Genomic DNA, 16,897 nt, shown 5'->3' on the forward strand with positions numbered 1-16,897 from the left:
AAAGGTCGCGTTTGAAATGTAGAAGTTGGTTTAAGCAGGAAAGGAGAGGGAAAATATGTAGATGGAGGTGGCTCTGTTTGGATGGGTGAAAAGGGAGAATAGGCTGGAGCAGGAATGGCTAAAAAGGGATTTTGATTTTTTGCAAAGGTAAATGGATTATATAGTGCTGGTTGTTGGTGTTCTATTGGATGATGCATATTAGCCTCAATTTGAGCAATTTGTTTCTTTAGCCTCCTGATTTCTGCTTCCTTTTGATTGAATTCAATCCCGAACCTTCTTTGTTGAATCATAGATCGGATCCTTATAAAGATGGTAGATCTTTGATTGAAGATCTTTGTACATGTTTTCAACATACAGGTAGAAGGAATCGACTTTCTTTTCAATGGTTTGGGAGTGAAACAAAACCTTGTCTATCTTAGAATCAAAACGTTGGAGAGTTTGATTCTGAGCTATGGCATTTTTTGTATGCCAGTTGAGAACTTCTTCAGCATGGGTCAAAGGACTTGGTTGTCCTTTAGGAGTGACTTTAGTAGACTGGACAAAAGGTCTAATGGAAATACTAGAATTTTTATCTATCTGCTGAAAGAGAGGTGGAAAATCTGATTCAGCAAAGGCTAAGGAAAACATCATGCAGGGAGAAACTACTGGCAATGTAGGTGGTGAAACAGGTGATGCACATTTCATCGGGACTGGAGGAGGATAGCCTTCTTTTCTTAAGATTTGTAAGGCTAACTCATCAATAGGCAATGGCTTCTTTTGCTTGGTTTCTTCATGAATCCCTATCTAGGGTTTGTCATCTGGATCATCTTTGTGGTGAGATGGGTGACAAGATGGAGATCGACAGGATGCCCGTTTCGTCTTGGTCAACCTTTTCTAGTTCTTGTCTGACAGTGGATGGTCATACTCATTCTCCCAATAATCTTCATCACAATCACAATCACTATCACATAATCCTGAGCCTGGGAGATCCTAGGGGCAATGACCATCAATCTTCATTGGGTAGACATATGGCTATCCGTAGTGACTACTCTAATGGGATACCATTTTTCTTCTTTAGAGAGTGGAGTAATCATCATCGACTGAAAGATAGGCAGAGAACTGGTAGAATGTCTTGTCGGTTGGAATGTGGTCTGGACAGTCCCATCAGGTTGTCTTCAAAAAGATGATTCTGTAATCTGGACGGGCTGAGAAGTGGTATGAAGCTTTTCATAGTTTGTGAGATAGACTTTGGGCATAAGTTATTCAAGTTTTGATCTGGGTATCTTCCGAGGAATCTAGACTATTATAGGCGTCGTATCCGTATCCGCAAGGATAAGCAACGCATCGAAAGATACTAAAGCCTGAGCAAAGATCAATTGCATGATCTTGTAACCTGTAGATGATCCGATGGTGAAGAGTGGCCATCATAGAGGAAGTTACTTGTTCTGCACCAGTAATCTGGACTTGTACCTTCAGGGCTGTACATAGGTTTGGATCTCGAAGAGACATATTATAGTTCGGAAAGAAGGTGATAACTACACTTCCAGCATAGAGTGTAGTGAGGCAGGTGCTAACTACAGCATGTTCATACTGTAGGAAGCGAGTGTCTAACAAAAAAACTCTAGCAGTTAGTGGAAGTCCTCTTCTTCCATGCAGAGTGAGGATTAGTTTAACAACACCGAAATACGTTATGTCTACCTAGACCACATTCCATGCAGGATGATCACTGTCCAGACCACATTGCATGCAGGATGCTCATTGCGGATATCCATTATATCTACCCAATGAAGATTGATGGTCATTGCCCTAGGATCTCCCAGGCTCAGGATTATGTGATAATGATTGTGATTGTGATGAAGATTATTAGGAGAATGAGTAAGACCATCCATTGTCAAACAAGAACTGGAAAAGGTTGACCAAGACGAAACGGGCATCCTGTCGATCTCCATCTTGTCACCCATCTCACCACAAAGATGATCCAGATGACAAACCCTGGATAGGGATTCATGAAGAAACCAAGCAAAAGAAGCCATTGCCTATTTATGAGTTAGCCTTACAAATCTTGAGAAAAGAAGGCTATCCTCCTCCAGTCCCGATGAAATGTGCATCACCTGTTTCACCACCTACATTGCCAGTAGTTTCTCTCTGTATGATGTTTTCCTCAGCCTTTGCTAAATCAGATTTTCCACCTCTCTCTCAGTAGACAGATAAAAATTCTAATATTTCTATCAGACCTTTTGTCTAGCCTACTAAAGTCACTCCTGAAGGACAACCAAGTCCTTTGACCCATGCTGAAGAAGTTCTCAATTGGCATGCAAAAAATGCCACAACTCATAATCAAACTCTCCAACGTCTTGATTCTAAGATTGACAAGGTTTTGTTTCACTCCCAAACCATTGAAAAGAAAGTTGATTCCTTCTCCCTGTATGTTGAAAACATGTACAAAGATCTTTAATCAAAGATCTACCATCTTGATAAGGATCTCTAATCTATGATTCAACAAAGAAGGTTTGGGATTGAATTCAACCAAAAGGAAGTAGAAATCAGGAGGCTAAGGAAACAAATTGCTCAAATTGAGGCTGACATGCATCGTCTAACAGAACACCAACAACCGGCACTATATAATCCATTTACCTTTGCAAAAAACCAAAATCCCTTTTTAGCCACTCCTGCTCCAGCCTATTTTGCCTTTTCACCCATCCAAACAGAGCCACCTCCATCTACATATTTTCCCTCTCCTTTCCTACCTAAACCAACTTCTACATTTCAAATGTGACCTTTCCATGTAGAGCCTACTCATTCATCCTTTGATGAATTATTACGCAGAGACCCAGCAAGAGGCAAAGCCACAGCACATGCTTTCCTAGCATCTTCCCATTTTACCACATCAATTACCCATAACACCAGCTGTACAATCATCCTCGGATGACTCTGATGCATATAAATCTTCTGATACTAAAGGGCAAATAACAGACCTCACTGGTTTGTTTATGGCAGACCCTACTGCTCCTTCTGCCTCTGAAACTGGCACTACTGGTGCTATAGGACCTCTTCCTCTACCAGGACCAATAGCAAAACCTACTGCCAATACCCCACATGTTGAAATTCTAAACGATGATACAGAAGAATTGTCCTTTGCTCCACCCAATTCTCAACAGTCTTCGCGGCCTGCTGCAGGACCTTGGTTCACCTTAGATGATGTACCTCCATCTCAATGGCGTAACAGCCTTACAGAATTTAAAGCATGGATTGATACTCAAGTTCTTCATACTGATATTGATTCTCATGTAATCCTTAGGGAATTTGAGGAGTTCAATAGCAATGTGTGGGCTGGGCTGGTATTTTCCATTTTTGAAATGCATACCCAAAAACTCAATTTCAGTTTGGGCTAAATAACTCTTCTTTTCAGAGAGCATTATCCCATGGGTTTGGATAATAGAATGGAATTGGGCTAGTAACTATTTGTGGCTTTGAATATCTTCTGAAACAAGAAGGATATCATCAATGTAGATGAGGGTACTGTGTAAGATGGGTTTAAAAATTCAGATCATGGTTTTTTAGAATAGTGAGGGGGCTGTTTTAAGACCAAAAGGCATTACAGTCCATTAGTATTGGGCTGTAGGGATACAAAAAGCAGTTTTAGGCCTATCTGAGGGATGGGTACCAAGTTGCCAAAATCCAGCTTTAAGGTCAAACTTGGAAAATATATGGGCTTTGTGGAGTTGGGTAAAAAGGACATCAGTCTTAGGTAATGGAAATTTGTCATCTTGGAGAAAGTGGTTAAGGGGTTTATAATCAATGACTAACCTCTTTTTGTTTTTGAGCCTTTCTGATCTTTTTTGAACATAGAACGCTTGGCAAGCCCAAGGTGAGCTAGTGGGCTCAATCAAACCCTACTGAAGTAGTTGCTTACATTCTTCTTAGGCCAAGGCTAGGTCAAGGGGAGTCATGCCCGAGTATGATGCTTTGGTGGGGTTAACATCTTCATTTAGTTTGAAAGGTAAGTGGATGAAGAAGTCTTGGTTTTTCCAAAGAGGGTGAAGATGGAGGAACTCAGCATGCGAGTCTGCACAGAGGTGAAGGAGAGATTCCTTTTGTTCTAGAATTCTGGTATGGCTTCCATTGGTGAGAATAGCTTAGGGATGGTGGTGAAGGGTTTGAAGTGTCTTTTGTATTTCAAGACAGTTGGTAGGATTCTCAAATGTTGAGCCTTTTGGTATATATTGAAACCAATAAGAATATCTTTATCGGGTAAGTCTGAACCAATGATTTTTGTTGATACCGTGTAATTGGGAAAGAACTATATTCCAATGGGCTATTTCAAAATAAGGTTGGCTTTCAAAACTTTGCCATCTGCAGCTTTGAAATATTCTAAATGAGGGAGCTAATCTTCTGAAGATGGTTGGATTCATCATACTCTTGTGGGCACTAGTGTCAAGGAAACCAACAACTAAAATGGGCCGTGAGTATTTTTCTAGAAGGATGGATAATAAGACTAAAGGAATAGGGATGGCTTGGTGGACTTCTTATTGGGCTAAGTGAAGGTTAAAGTATGGGCTTTCATAAGAGTCTGAGTCTGAATCTAAAGTTGAGGTTTCTATGTTAAGGCTATCCAATGCAAATACTATTTCATCATTGGGCTCTTCTTGTTCTGAGAATAGAGATTCAACATTATGATCATCATCATCAAAGGGGAAAATTTGCTGAATACGCTGGATGAGCTTAGTAGCCTTTTTAGGATTTTTTTTGGCAATTTTTTGCATAGTGGCCCTTGTTGCCACATATGTAACAGCGATCGGATTTGGAGGCAATTTTGGCACTAGTTCTTCTTTTGAAATATCTGACCTTCTGTTTGTGCTTCTTTGGGAAGGATGACTTGGAAGGATGCCATTGTTTCATATAAAACTTCTTATGATGCTTTTTATTTTTTTGTCTTACATTCACAGTTTCTGTCTTTGCATTTGATGGACAAATGGGACTTCTGGTAGACATGTTTAAGTTTTTTGCTATTATCAATAATGTCTCTGAACATTTTCTACTGGTCACACATTTTCTTTAAGCAAGCTAACGTGAGCTGGTGGATTTCTCTAATAAAGATCGTATTGAAATCTCTTTTGGTAGCTGCAATGGAGTGATAGAGCTCTAGCTGTAATTATTCTGGCAGAGAGGCAATGTATGTATGATGCAGATTTACATCATTGAACCAGTTAAGTAGATAATAGCGTTGCATCATTCTTTGATAGTGTTTTTCTATGTCTGTCCTTTTGAGAGAGCAGCAGCGCATATCAAAGAACTCTTGTCTGAGTTGTTTGTTGTAAAGAGAAGTATCTCCAAGAAATTTAGTAAAAGTAGCATTTACTGCGGCAAAAGGGGTAAGATGGTAGAATTGTAAAAGATGATATTCTCCTATAGAGGAGAACCAATCTTAAAGTGTTCCAACAGTTCTGGATACAAATTCCTGAATCCCAAAATTTTAACTTGGCTTGTCTAGCAAAGCAAGGATGGAGACTCATAAAGGAGCTAAATAGCCTATGGGCTAGAATTCTTAAAGGTATTTATTTCCCAAATTCTTCTTTCTAGAATGCCTCAAAAGCTAGAAGTTCATCCTGGGTGTGGCAAAGTATCCTAGCAGGGAGGGATGTTTTAAAAGAAGTGGTTAGATTTAACATTGGAGATGGTTCTGAAACTTTGGTTTGGGAGGATCCTTAGGTTCCATTAAAGGAGGATTTTCACTTGCTAAGACCAGTAAATTGTCCTCTTCACATCAACTTCGTGGTAGATCTCATTGACCATGAGAGGATGGATTGGAGGCAGGATATCATATCCGATTTGCTGAGTCCATCAGACTATCAAGCTGTGTTATCAATTCTGATAGCATTTATGGGGTGTAGAGATGAGTTGGTGCGGCACCATGAAAGATCGGGTATTTATTTTGTAAGATCTGGCTATAGACTTCTGATGGAAAAAAGGGAAGCAAGGGTTCCTAGTCCTCCAAGGCAACTCATAATAAGTCTCCTCTTACTTAAAAGAGGCCTTAGGGCTTGCAAATTCCCCCTAAAATTAAGGTTTTTATTTGAAAGTGATCATTAGAGCTCTTCCTGTTAGAGAAAACTTGCTTAAACAAGGGGTGTCGATTGCTCCTCTATGCCCAATTTGTAACAATGATACAAAATTAATGGACCATTGTTTGTTTTGGTGTCCTCATGCTAGAGCTACTTAGTTTGCAAGCCCCATCTCTTATAAGCCTTAGGCCATTGGATTTGGTTCTTTCTCTTAGTGGTGGAACTCTTTAATTAAGGAAGTGATAGAGGGAAATTTTCATCAAGATGTCCTTGCTATGAGTGATATCACTAGTTGGTTCATTTGGAAAACTAGAAACAAGGCCACCTTTGAGCATGTTGACCCGGATCCCTTAAAGAGAGCTAGAGCAATTCTAAAGTCTATTGATGAAGTGTTGTTACATTCATGTAATAATGGCAATCCTGTAACTCAAGCAAAAATTCAAGCTTCCCCCCTATCTAGCATCCAACCTAAAGGGGAGCTTTGAAATTTAATTGTGATGTAGCATGGAAATCTGATCATGCTTTTGCTTCTATTGCTGTTATTGCAAGAAATTCAACAAGTCTAGTGGTAGATGGGCAAACGAAAAAAATCAGGTATGCCTCTTCTTTAATCGGAAAAGCCCAAAATGTCCTTTGTGCAGTAAGATTAGTAAAGAGTATGGGTTGTTGCTTAGTTGTTATTGATTCTTACTCATCTTCTATAGTTTCTTGTTTGCAGCAATCTCAGCCTCATATACTATGGGAAATTTGAGCAGCAATGCAGTCTATTTTAGCTTTAGCTTCTTTTTTTGACCTTTTGGTTTTCTCTCATGTAAAAAGTAAGGCAAATGAGGCAACTCATCATTTAGTTTAGCTGAACTTTTCAAATCAGCTTCCTTGTAATTGGTTAGTTGTTTGCCTGGATTCTTTATTATCCATTGTATTTTCAGATACCCTTTCAGCCTTATAATGCATATTTGATAATTAAAAAAAAGCAAAAAGCTATACTCGTTGGTTAAATTCTATATTATTTTAATTACTCAAGAGATTTAATATTACGTTAAAAATATTTAATTTAAAATTTAAATTTATTAGTGAAAATCTAAACATAAATTTTAATAATTTTAATAATGAATGATATGTATGTGAAATTACAAAATAGAGTCAAGTAGATGTGTATAAGAGTGGGATAGGCTTTGGGCCTTCCCTGTGCAGCTTAGGTGGAAGGCGAGTTTTTTTTGCAACAAATAAAAGATTAAAGGTTGAAAAGTGAAATAATTCATAAAAATCTTTAATTGAGGTTAACTTGATTAGTTCCTATGAAATTAATCTGTTTATTTGTTTTGATTAATTTGAATTTTAACTTAAATATTAAATAAATTAATTAAATTTTAAAAATAATTTTTAAATAAAAATTATAATCATAAATTGATTTAAATTTAATATTATAATTTATAATTTGAAAAAATTCATAAATTAAAATAATTTAAATATTTATTTATTCTAAAGTTTGGGCCTAAATTTTTTAGTAGGCCTTAGTATTGCTTCCTCTGATCCCATTGGCTCCACGTGCCATAAACTCATGTTCCTGAAGTTTTAATAATTTTGAATCTATTTATTCTAAAAAAATTAACATTATTATTATAGTTGTTATTAAAAAAATAAAATATATTAACTAAAAGTAAAAACTTTAATATATTTTAATTATAAAATTACTAAAATAATAAAACTATTTTTTAACTATTTTTCTAACCATATTTAAAACGTTTTTTTTAAATGCTTTTTTAATCATGAAATTCTTTAGCAAACAGAGTCTTAATAATTAAACTCCTTTATTGCACATAAAATTCAATTTTCTATGCAATATCTGAAAAAAAGGTCTCTTCCATAGAAAAATTATTTTCAATAATGTGTTTTAATTTACATGAAGTATTTTGTTAAAAGAAATATGAATTTAAATTTCAATTAAATTTAAGGTAAATATAAATTCGAAATAACAATATTATTTGAAATTTTAATTCAATCTAATAAAAAACTTTTTAATAAATATTAACCTTTATTTTAAAGTTAAAAGATTAAAATTCTTTTTATTAGCCAAATAAGATAAGGCATATAAATCACTTTGGTTGGGATAATATTTTTTGATAGGTCCTCTTAAAAATGCACTTATTTATCCAACTCAAAACCTTAAAGCTATGAATTAATGAGTCATTTTTATAAGAAATTATTAGGTATATCGGTGTATCATCTCTTACAATTATGTGAGATTCACTCTTCATATTATAAGGACAGCTCACTTTTCTCTGTGAGAGAAAGTACTATTTTTTAGTACTTTCAGTGTGTCTAATAATTAGCCCTTTTTACTTACATATCTTTTACTTAACCTTTTTTTTTTTTTCGATATAGAAATTTTGCACTTATATATATATATATATATATATATATATATATATATATATATATATATAATCTCAAATTATAATAAATAAGACTCAACTCTTGATTTTTGAAAAATAATATTTAGGGAATGTTTGAAATTGTGGTTTGAATATTTTTTTTGTAAATCATCATTTTAAATATTATTAAAAAAATATATTTAACCATTTAGGGCGTGTTACATGATTGCTTACTGTGAGTTGCAGAATGCTACCAATTATTTCTCTTTTTCAAGTCTCTTCCCTATAAAAAGCCCAACTCTCCATTATTGTGAGTGTCTATCTCACCATCTTTTTGACATTATTTCTCCTTAGCTTAGCTCTCTTTTTCAAGGGAAAAAAAAAAAAAAAAAAACAAACAAACACACACACCCTTCTACCATTTCAGAGCTATGTTGCCAAGAAGTCGAACACTTCCGGGCAGAATCCACCATGGAGCTGTAAAGATCAGCCTCATATATACAGCTTTCATATTTCTTCCTCCTTTCAATTTTCTTCTTGTTCTTCTTATTCTTTTTAAAGTTTTGGTGGTCAATGTTTCAGATAGAAGAAAGGCATGATATCAGGCACTATTTACAAGTTGAAGTCCAACCTAAAACTCGTAATGACACTGAAGTTGAATCAGTAATAAACCCTCAAGCCAACTACTCCAAGTGCTTTGATGATGATGGCCGCTTGAAGAGAACAGGTAATTAACTCAAAGCTCATAATTTACTCGGAAAAGACAGTTATTGAATAATCTTATATATGATTGACGGGTGCAGGAACATTTTGGACAGCATCATCCCATATAATTACAGCAGTTATAGGGTCCGGAGTCCTATCATTGGCATGGGCCATGGGGCAACTGGGCTGGGTTGCTGGACCAGTTGTTATGGTTCTCTTTGCCATTGTCAATCTCTATGCTTCCAATCTATTAGCGCAGTGTTACAGGGCTGATGACCCTGTCAAGGGACAGAGAAATTATACATACATGGATGCTATCAAGGCTAATTTAGGTAATAATATTAACATATTTTCTATCTTTTTTTTAATAATTAATTAACCATATGATGATGTGAGGCCTGCAGGGGGACGAAAGGTCTTCTTCTGTGGATTGATTCAATATCTGAATTTGTTTGGCGTTGCAATTGGATATACTATCGCAGCTTCAGTTAGTATGATGTGAGTTTGTTTATGTTAAATTAACGTTTAATAGCACCAAATTAACTCAATAAACCATGATTTTAGTTGAAAATTAAAATTCAACAATTCATTGTTGGATTTTTCCAAGATTTGAATGTTTACAGAAGCAAAAACGTTACTTTAATATATATGTTTTTCCGCATTTTAGGGCAATAAAGAGATCAAATTGTTTCCATGCAAGTGGAGGGAAAGATCCATGCCACATGTCAAGCAACGGATACATGATAACATTTGGAATCACAGAGGTGGTGTTATCACAGATTCCAGACTTTGATCAAATATGGTGGCTCTCTATTGTTGCAGCTATTATGTCTTTCACATACTCTGCTGTTGGTCTGGGCCTTGGCATTGGCAAAGTTGCAGGTAAATTATGCACGAACCGCTCCACACTTGTGGATTATGGAGAAGGTTAACGTACGCATTTTTATATGCTTTGCGGATAGACTGTTTCCGTTATCTCATCCTCTTCTTGATTGAAGAAAAAAAGCACTTATGGGTTGTGCCTGAGCAAAATACTACTGCTCTTTTCTTGCTTTCTTTTTACAGAAAACGCAGCCTTCAAGGGAAGCCTCACTGGTATCAGTATTGGGACAGTAACCCATGCTGGGTTAGTCTCTTATACCCAGAAGCTATGGAGAAGTTTGCAAGCTCTTGGAGCTATTGCCTTCGCATATTCTTACTCTGTAATCCTCATCGAAATTCAGGTAATTTGTTAAAAACTTAACATCTTGCTGAAATTCAGTGATTCGATAACTTAACAGAGTTATATACGGACAATTGCTTTTGCATTCACAGGACACAATAGGATCTCCTCCTGCAGAATACAAAACCATGAAGAAGGCAACTTCTTTTAGTATTGCAGTGACTACATTTTTCTACTTGCTCTGCGGATGCATGGGATATGCAGCTTTTGGTGATAATGCACCTGGAAATCTATTGACAGGTTTTGGATTTTATAACCCTTACTGGTTGCTAGACATTGCCAATATTGCGATCATCGTGCACCTAGTTGGTGCATACCAGGTATAAATCTCATGCATCAATTGTATTAAACTCTAGTTTAGCATCTCCAGGACTGATGAAATCTTGAGTTTGAATTTGTAGGTATACTGCCAGCCATTGTTTGCATTTGTGGAAAAATGGAGTGCTCATAGATGGCCAAAGAACGACTTTGTGACTGCGGAATACGAGATGCCAATCCCCTTTTTCGGCGTCTACCAGGTGAACTTGTTCCGGATAGTGTGGAGAAGCATATTTGTTGTTGTGACAACCCTCATAGCCATGCTTATGCCCTTCTTCAATGATGTTGTTGGAATACTTGGTGCCATGGGATTCTGGCCATTGACTGTATATTTCCCTATCGAGATGTATATTTCTCAGAAGAAGATAGGACGATGGACTAGCCAGTGGCTTGGCCTTCAGATTCTTAGTGTTAGTTGTCTCTTCATCACCATAGCTGCCGCTGTTGGCTCTGTGGCTGGGGTTGTTCTTGATCTCAAGACTTACAAGCCATTTAAAACTAGTTATTGAGAGGGAGGGAAAGAGCTGTGAATTGGTGAAATACAAAGCTGGAAATAGCCTAAAATCATATATATAGGTACTATTGTGCTAGTACAGCTACCGTTGTGCGAGTAAGAGGCAACTGCTTATTTAATCTGTAGGAGCTATTTCAAGTTTCAAGTTTCTTCCTCGAGTGATTCTGCGTTCGGTTTCTTTTCTCTAGCATATACCCACAAAGGCTAGCTGAAGCAATTAACGCTAAAGAATACAAATCGATGATTGCTGTGTCTTACAGCATGTATTTATGTATCTATGATTCATGGTGAACTAGATTTATCTTAGAATTTCACTTCTTCCTTTAAGATGCAGGTCAACCTTTAATTGAACAATCCATCAGATAAATGACAATCCAACAAATAAAGATGACCTGTTTATATTCTGTCACATACTACCAAAAAGACAAACCTTTACAAACTCAAACAACAAAGATAAAAGTGTCACAGAATTTCCTGTCCCTTGTACCCAACAAAAGCTATGCAACATTTACTTCTTGTTGTTAGCCTTCAATTCAGTAGAATTTGCCTCTGCAGCAGCCTTAGCAAGAGTTGTGGGTTTGAAGACACTCTTTGGATTAAGAGCGTTTCTTATCTTGAAAACAGTCCAAGCAGTGCAAAAGGCATGTCCTGCAGCATCTAGTCCTTCATTTGTTGCCTTCGCTGCCTGTTCGCCATATCTACAATAAATCATCCAATCAAACAATCAACTACGAACGATTATGCAAATGTTGACAACTGAATTCAAAAGATATATTATCCTAGAATTATGAGTTTAAATCAATCTCAGAGATTGGTGTATATCTCTATATAATCCCCTTGTTTTGGCCTCCCAAAACGTGTTTTTGGGTTGGATGTGAACCTATCTGACTCTGCTGTATTGCTGTTTATGTGAATTCCAATAAAGGTCACAAAGCAGGGTAAAATTTAAGGTAAGGTTCTCTCTATACCCCAGTGCGGGATAGATTCTCAAATTAGTGGAACAAGACATGACTCAAAATCACTAGCAACTTCACAGAAAGGTGATGTTCCACTACGGACAAACATAATCACCATAAAGCTAAATTCCAACTAGCCCAACAAAATGATATCCATTTTTGAATGAACACACTAACAATGGTGAAGATGCTATAGAGTCGAATTGAGATATACCTCTGTGAGACGAGGCCTGTTGTCACAACTGATGACGTCGACATGACATTCTTTCCAGCAACCTCAACAGCATCACAGACCTTGTCTGCACAAGCACAAGGCACATAAAAGGAAACAACATTGTAAGAAAAAGCTACAGTCCTTTGGGGGAAAAGGAATGTAAGAATGGAGATACCCCAAAAGGAACTTCTACATTCCCTGCCCATCTTTTGTATCAAGGAATTTCCAATCCAATGATAAAGTTTCATCGTTTTAGTTTTGAATTTTTCAACATTTTAAAATGCTTCCATAATTTAAATTCTTTTTGTAACTGATAAATGATATTCTAAATTTCAACTTCCCATAAAATTAAAATGGCGCATATACTATTTGAGAAAGAGTAGAAGATATAAAAACTAGAAGAAGAAAAACATTATGGCTCCTAAAGTTACACAATTCCACTTAGTTATAGAAGTGAATACATCTCCAATGTGAAATAGGGCTTACATGTCGGTGCATGACAATCAATTAAAAAAGCAACACACACATAAACAATTATAAATTTCAGAACACTGGCTTTTGCCATTCATGGTTAAAAGCTGTTATGAACTGCTTGCCTATCTATAAAATCTCAGAAAGAAACATACGAAAACGGAAGGAAAATGCTATGCAAATGTTAAAATTTTACGAAGTGGTTTACATGAGACAATTCAGAAATTGATTGAATGTATGCTAGCTGCTATAAACAAGCAGAAAAATGATCAAGATAATAGACAAAACTAGAAAACACAAGAATTCATGTCAGTCAAGTCAAGTGATTCATGCAATGACAGAGACCAAGCAAAAAGTTCATTACACACTCTTTTATACTACAAAGTATAATTTCTTCTGCAGATTCTCAGAAAAATGTGTTCTTGTGCATTCATTTCATTGCTTATTATATATTTTTTAGCTTCCCTGTCTCTACCACAATTTAAAATCTATTGAATTACCAATGCCTATGCAGTTCTTCATATTTTTATAAGCATGTAGACACATGTATTGATATGAGAAATTACAACATTTACTATATGTTTGGGAGAGGAAGGAAAATGGGAGAGGGTTTTGGGAGGAAAATGGGCTGTGAGGTCCACAATTTTGTTTCTTGCCATGTGGGCTCCACAGGTCCATTTTCCTTTCAAAATTACACCCCCTCTCTCCCACACCGCCACACACATGCACATTTTCCTCCCTCTTCGAAACAAAGCCTCAATGTTGCAACTCTTAGTTCAATCTTGCCTAGTCTGCCGCTAGATTTAACAAAGCACATGTACACTAATTAGAAGATAACAAACAAATGGGCACAAAGTGAACGATCCACAAACTACAGGTATGAGATGAAGGAATCCTCTCTGGGATGCCTGAATTAGGTTCACCACAACATTACAATACCAGTGAAAACAGGAAGCAAAGAGTTGATAATTATAATAGAATGATGATTAGTTGCAAAATATATATCCAGAGAAATACTGAATTCTCAAATTGGAAGATATAAAAGAGTTGGAATGAATGTCTTACTAAATCCTTCCAAAGAAGCAAGCACAATTTCTCCAGGCAACCGGCTAAAAAATTTCTTTCCAGCTTTAGAGTTGACAATTGAACTTGTAATGAATCCTGAGATTTTCACAACCCCTGTAAGGATTCCAGTGGCCACTTCCTCGGACATTCTTGTTAACCTCTTAACCCTGGAAATATACCAAGACAAAATTGCATTACAATACTACTTGATACTATGGTATGAACTAAAAAATGCCTGAAGCCAGCAGCCAGATTGTCCACTCTTGCAATGATATAATTACTGAAGTTTCCACCTACTAGAAATTGTCAACATACCTATGCTAATATAAGAAGGTTGACATTAAACCCACCATCTCCCTACAAGATAAGATAGCCAAAAACCCTGGAAATGGGCTGTTGTTAATTAGGTAATACAAAGGGCACATATACTAATTAATGGGACAGGGAAGCGACACACCCTATCACAAAACCATGACAATTTTGTGATCGCAATTTTGAAGTTATTTCGTTTTCATCAACTTTAATTTGTTGCAATTAGGTTACCTAACTTCAATTTTATTGCTCTCACAATCACAATTAACTGTTAGGACTTTAATTATATTCTCAATTTCATGGCCAAAAATTTTCTAACTTAGATAACTTCTTTGATTAAGATAACAAATCAATTTCTCATGAGATTTTGTTCAAAATAGGTGGAAGTACCAAAATACAAAAATTAAAGGTGCATTTTCTAATTGTGGCTAATTCAAATTAAATGACCAAAATTATATTGACCTTTAGCATAATTAATATTATAAAATAACCACATACTAATCAAAATAAGGTCAAGGAAACTAAGATGAGTAAAGCAACAATGGATAAAAATAAAATAAAATAAAATAAAATAATAAACCAAACCTTTTGATTCTCCTCATTGCTGCTGGGCTAATCTCCGTATCTGATCTCTCCCCCATCCTATTCTTCAAGAACTCATTCCCCCACTTCAATCTATCCACAGTCACATCCCCACACCACAATATCCCCTTAATCAGCTGCCCAGACCCAGCTGCTATCATCCTCGAGACAGACCCACTATAATCCTCTACATTTGGAGCCAATACAGTCCAATATGCCGCCGAACACTCCTCCAACTCTTTCTTCTTCTCCTTCGTCTTTAACTCCTCCGGCGATATCCCCCTCGCCGTTTTCCATTCTATCAACTCCCAGTCCCCTCTCTCATTCACTTCTTGCACAGTGAAAGAACTATAAGACTCCAATATATTATCGAATTCCTTCAATAAAGCCTCCTGTCCTTTCGACGCAATTGTAACTCCATAATTCAATAACTCCATTTCCACCTCATTTTCAACCTCACTCTCATCTTTACCTTCATTCACCCCTTTTTCATTTCCAGGAACGCGAAGATTAAAGAAGTAATGGGATTCATCGAGTTTCACAGATGCCTCATCTTTGGCCAAAGGCCACTGAATATCATCTCCAACACGAGCAAGAACAGCAACTACGGTATCACCCTGTTTGAGACAGACGATTGTGAGGTCACCACAAGCGAGCTGAATGCTACGGTCTTTCTCAATCAGATGGACGAATGCACCTGGGATGGTGATGAGAGGTTCTTCATAAGGTTGAGAGTTCGCAGACAGCAAACCGGCGTCGTATTCAGGAAGGAGGTTCTCGGCCTCGTCTTCCATGTCAATAGAAGGGTACAAAGAAGAAGAGGAAGTTGAAGTAGCAGAAATGGCTTCTGGGTTTGAGAGATCGACTTTTGGGTAGAGAGAATTGGGAGAAGACATTTTTGTGAAGTTGATTTGCAGAGAAGGATTAATATTTGGACAATTTCCTTAAGATTGAAGAAAAAAGAAGCCGTGTCGGTTGGATTTGAACAATGAGATGACGTGGCAGCGGGAGGAGTGGCCGCGCAAGAACCGTTTTCCTTGCAATGGGTTGCTAATCCGCCCGCTTTTACACTTTATTTGGATAAATTTTAAGAGAGAATGGAAAATAAAAAAATAGAAAAATTATTGTAATTTTCATCTTTGAATAAACAAAGAAGGAAAAATGACAATTACTATTAAAAATAAATAAAAAGTAGATATATAATTTCTTTAGATATAAACTTTTTTTTATTTTTTTTAACTTAAAGAAAAAATAATAATTTTTCTCTTTTATTTAAATAAAAAATATTTTTTTAAAATTATTTTCTCCTGATTATTTTTCTTCGTTCCTTTTCCGCTATGCAAACATGATTTTATTAGTAACCCCCATCTGCTCGCTAGTGGCATGAACCATGAAGTTTCCAGATTTTTTTTTTTTATATAAATTAGATGGCTTTTAATTTATGTTCTAATTTTAAGATAAGTTTATATAATTACTAGTACAAAAAGTTATATAAAAATTATTATACATAAAAATTAATTTTAATTTTTTATATGTCGTTTGTTTTATAAAATATAATTTTTAAAGTATATAATTTTATATTTTTAATATTTAAAACATTTTAAATATTAATTAACAAAAAAATAATTTTTTCTATTAAAGAAAACTACACTGATCATAATTTAATATTTTTATTTACTTTCTTCTATTTAACAATAAATATTGGAGATACAAATATTTAAAAGATCTTGAATAATTCAAGAAAATAGAATTAAGATTTAGAATTAAATTTTAATTAGAAAGTAAGTTACTAATTTAGGGGGTGTTTAGTTTACCTGTTGGGTGTAACTGATAGCTGATAGACACTCAAACAGGTAAATTGTGGTGTTTGACAAGTTTAAAAAAATAAAGCTGATAGCTGATGGACAACTGATATGATACCATCAATTTGCGGTTTGTATTAATTTATTTTTAAATTGTTTCTCATCGGTGATAATGATCTGGTTTTATTTTTTATTTTGACCATATTATCCTTTTTTATTTAACTTAAAAATTAATATTATTAATATTTTTATTTTTTTATTTATAATTTTAATATTTTAATTAATGTATTTCAACTTTGTTAAAATATATTTTATTAATA

General features: G+C 35.6%; 2 protein-coding genes across 2 annotated transcripts; one reads left to right on the top strand and one right to left on the bottom strand.

The window, feature by feature from the left end:
* The first annotated feature begins 8,746 nt into the window (after window positions 1-8,746).
* LOC110648849 (amino acid permease 4) lies at window positions 8,747-11,352 on the top strand. Its single transcript, XM_021803213.2, has 8 exons — window positions 8,747-8,895; window positions 8,999-9,143; window positions 9,220-9,453; window positions 9,526-9,619; window positions 9,789-10,003; window positions 10,187-10,344; window positions 10,436-10,663; window positions 10,745-11,352. Exons 1-8 carry the CDS (start codon window positions 8,848-8,850, stop codon window positions 11,168-11,170), a joined length of 1,548 nt encoding a protein of 515 aa, XP_021658905.2. The 5' UTR covers window positions 8,747-8,847; the 3' UTR covers window positions 11,171-11,352.
* A 120-nt stretch (window positions 11,353-11,472) lies between these two features.
* On the bottom strand, window positions 11,473-15,743 carry LOC110648851 (protein EARLY-RESPONSIVE TO DEHYDRATION 7, chloroplastic). Its single transcript, XM_021803214.2, has 4 exons — window positions 14,779-15,743; window positions 13,882-14,048; window positions 12,346-12,430; window positions 11,473-11,873 (listed from the first exon to the last, which is right to left on the bottom strand). The coding sequence occupies exons 1-4, from the start codon at window positions 15,669-15,671 to the stop codon at window positions 11,684-11,686; spliced, it is 1,335 nt and encodes a 444-aa protein (XP_021658906.2). The 5' UTR covers window positions 15,672-15,743; the 3' UTR covers window positions 11,473-11,683.
* Window positions 15,744-16,897: the final 1,154 nt, after the last annotated feature.

The sequence above is a fragment of the Hevea brasiliensis genome, chromosome 1, assembly GCF_030052815.1.
Source record: "Hevea brasiliensis isolate MT/VB/25A 57/8 chromosome 1, ASM3005281v1, whole genome shotgun sequence".
Lineage (NCBI taxonomy): Eukaryota > Viridiplantae > Streptophyta > Magnoliopsida > Malpighiales > Euphorbiaceae > Hevea > Hevea brasiliensis.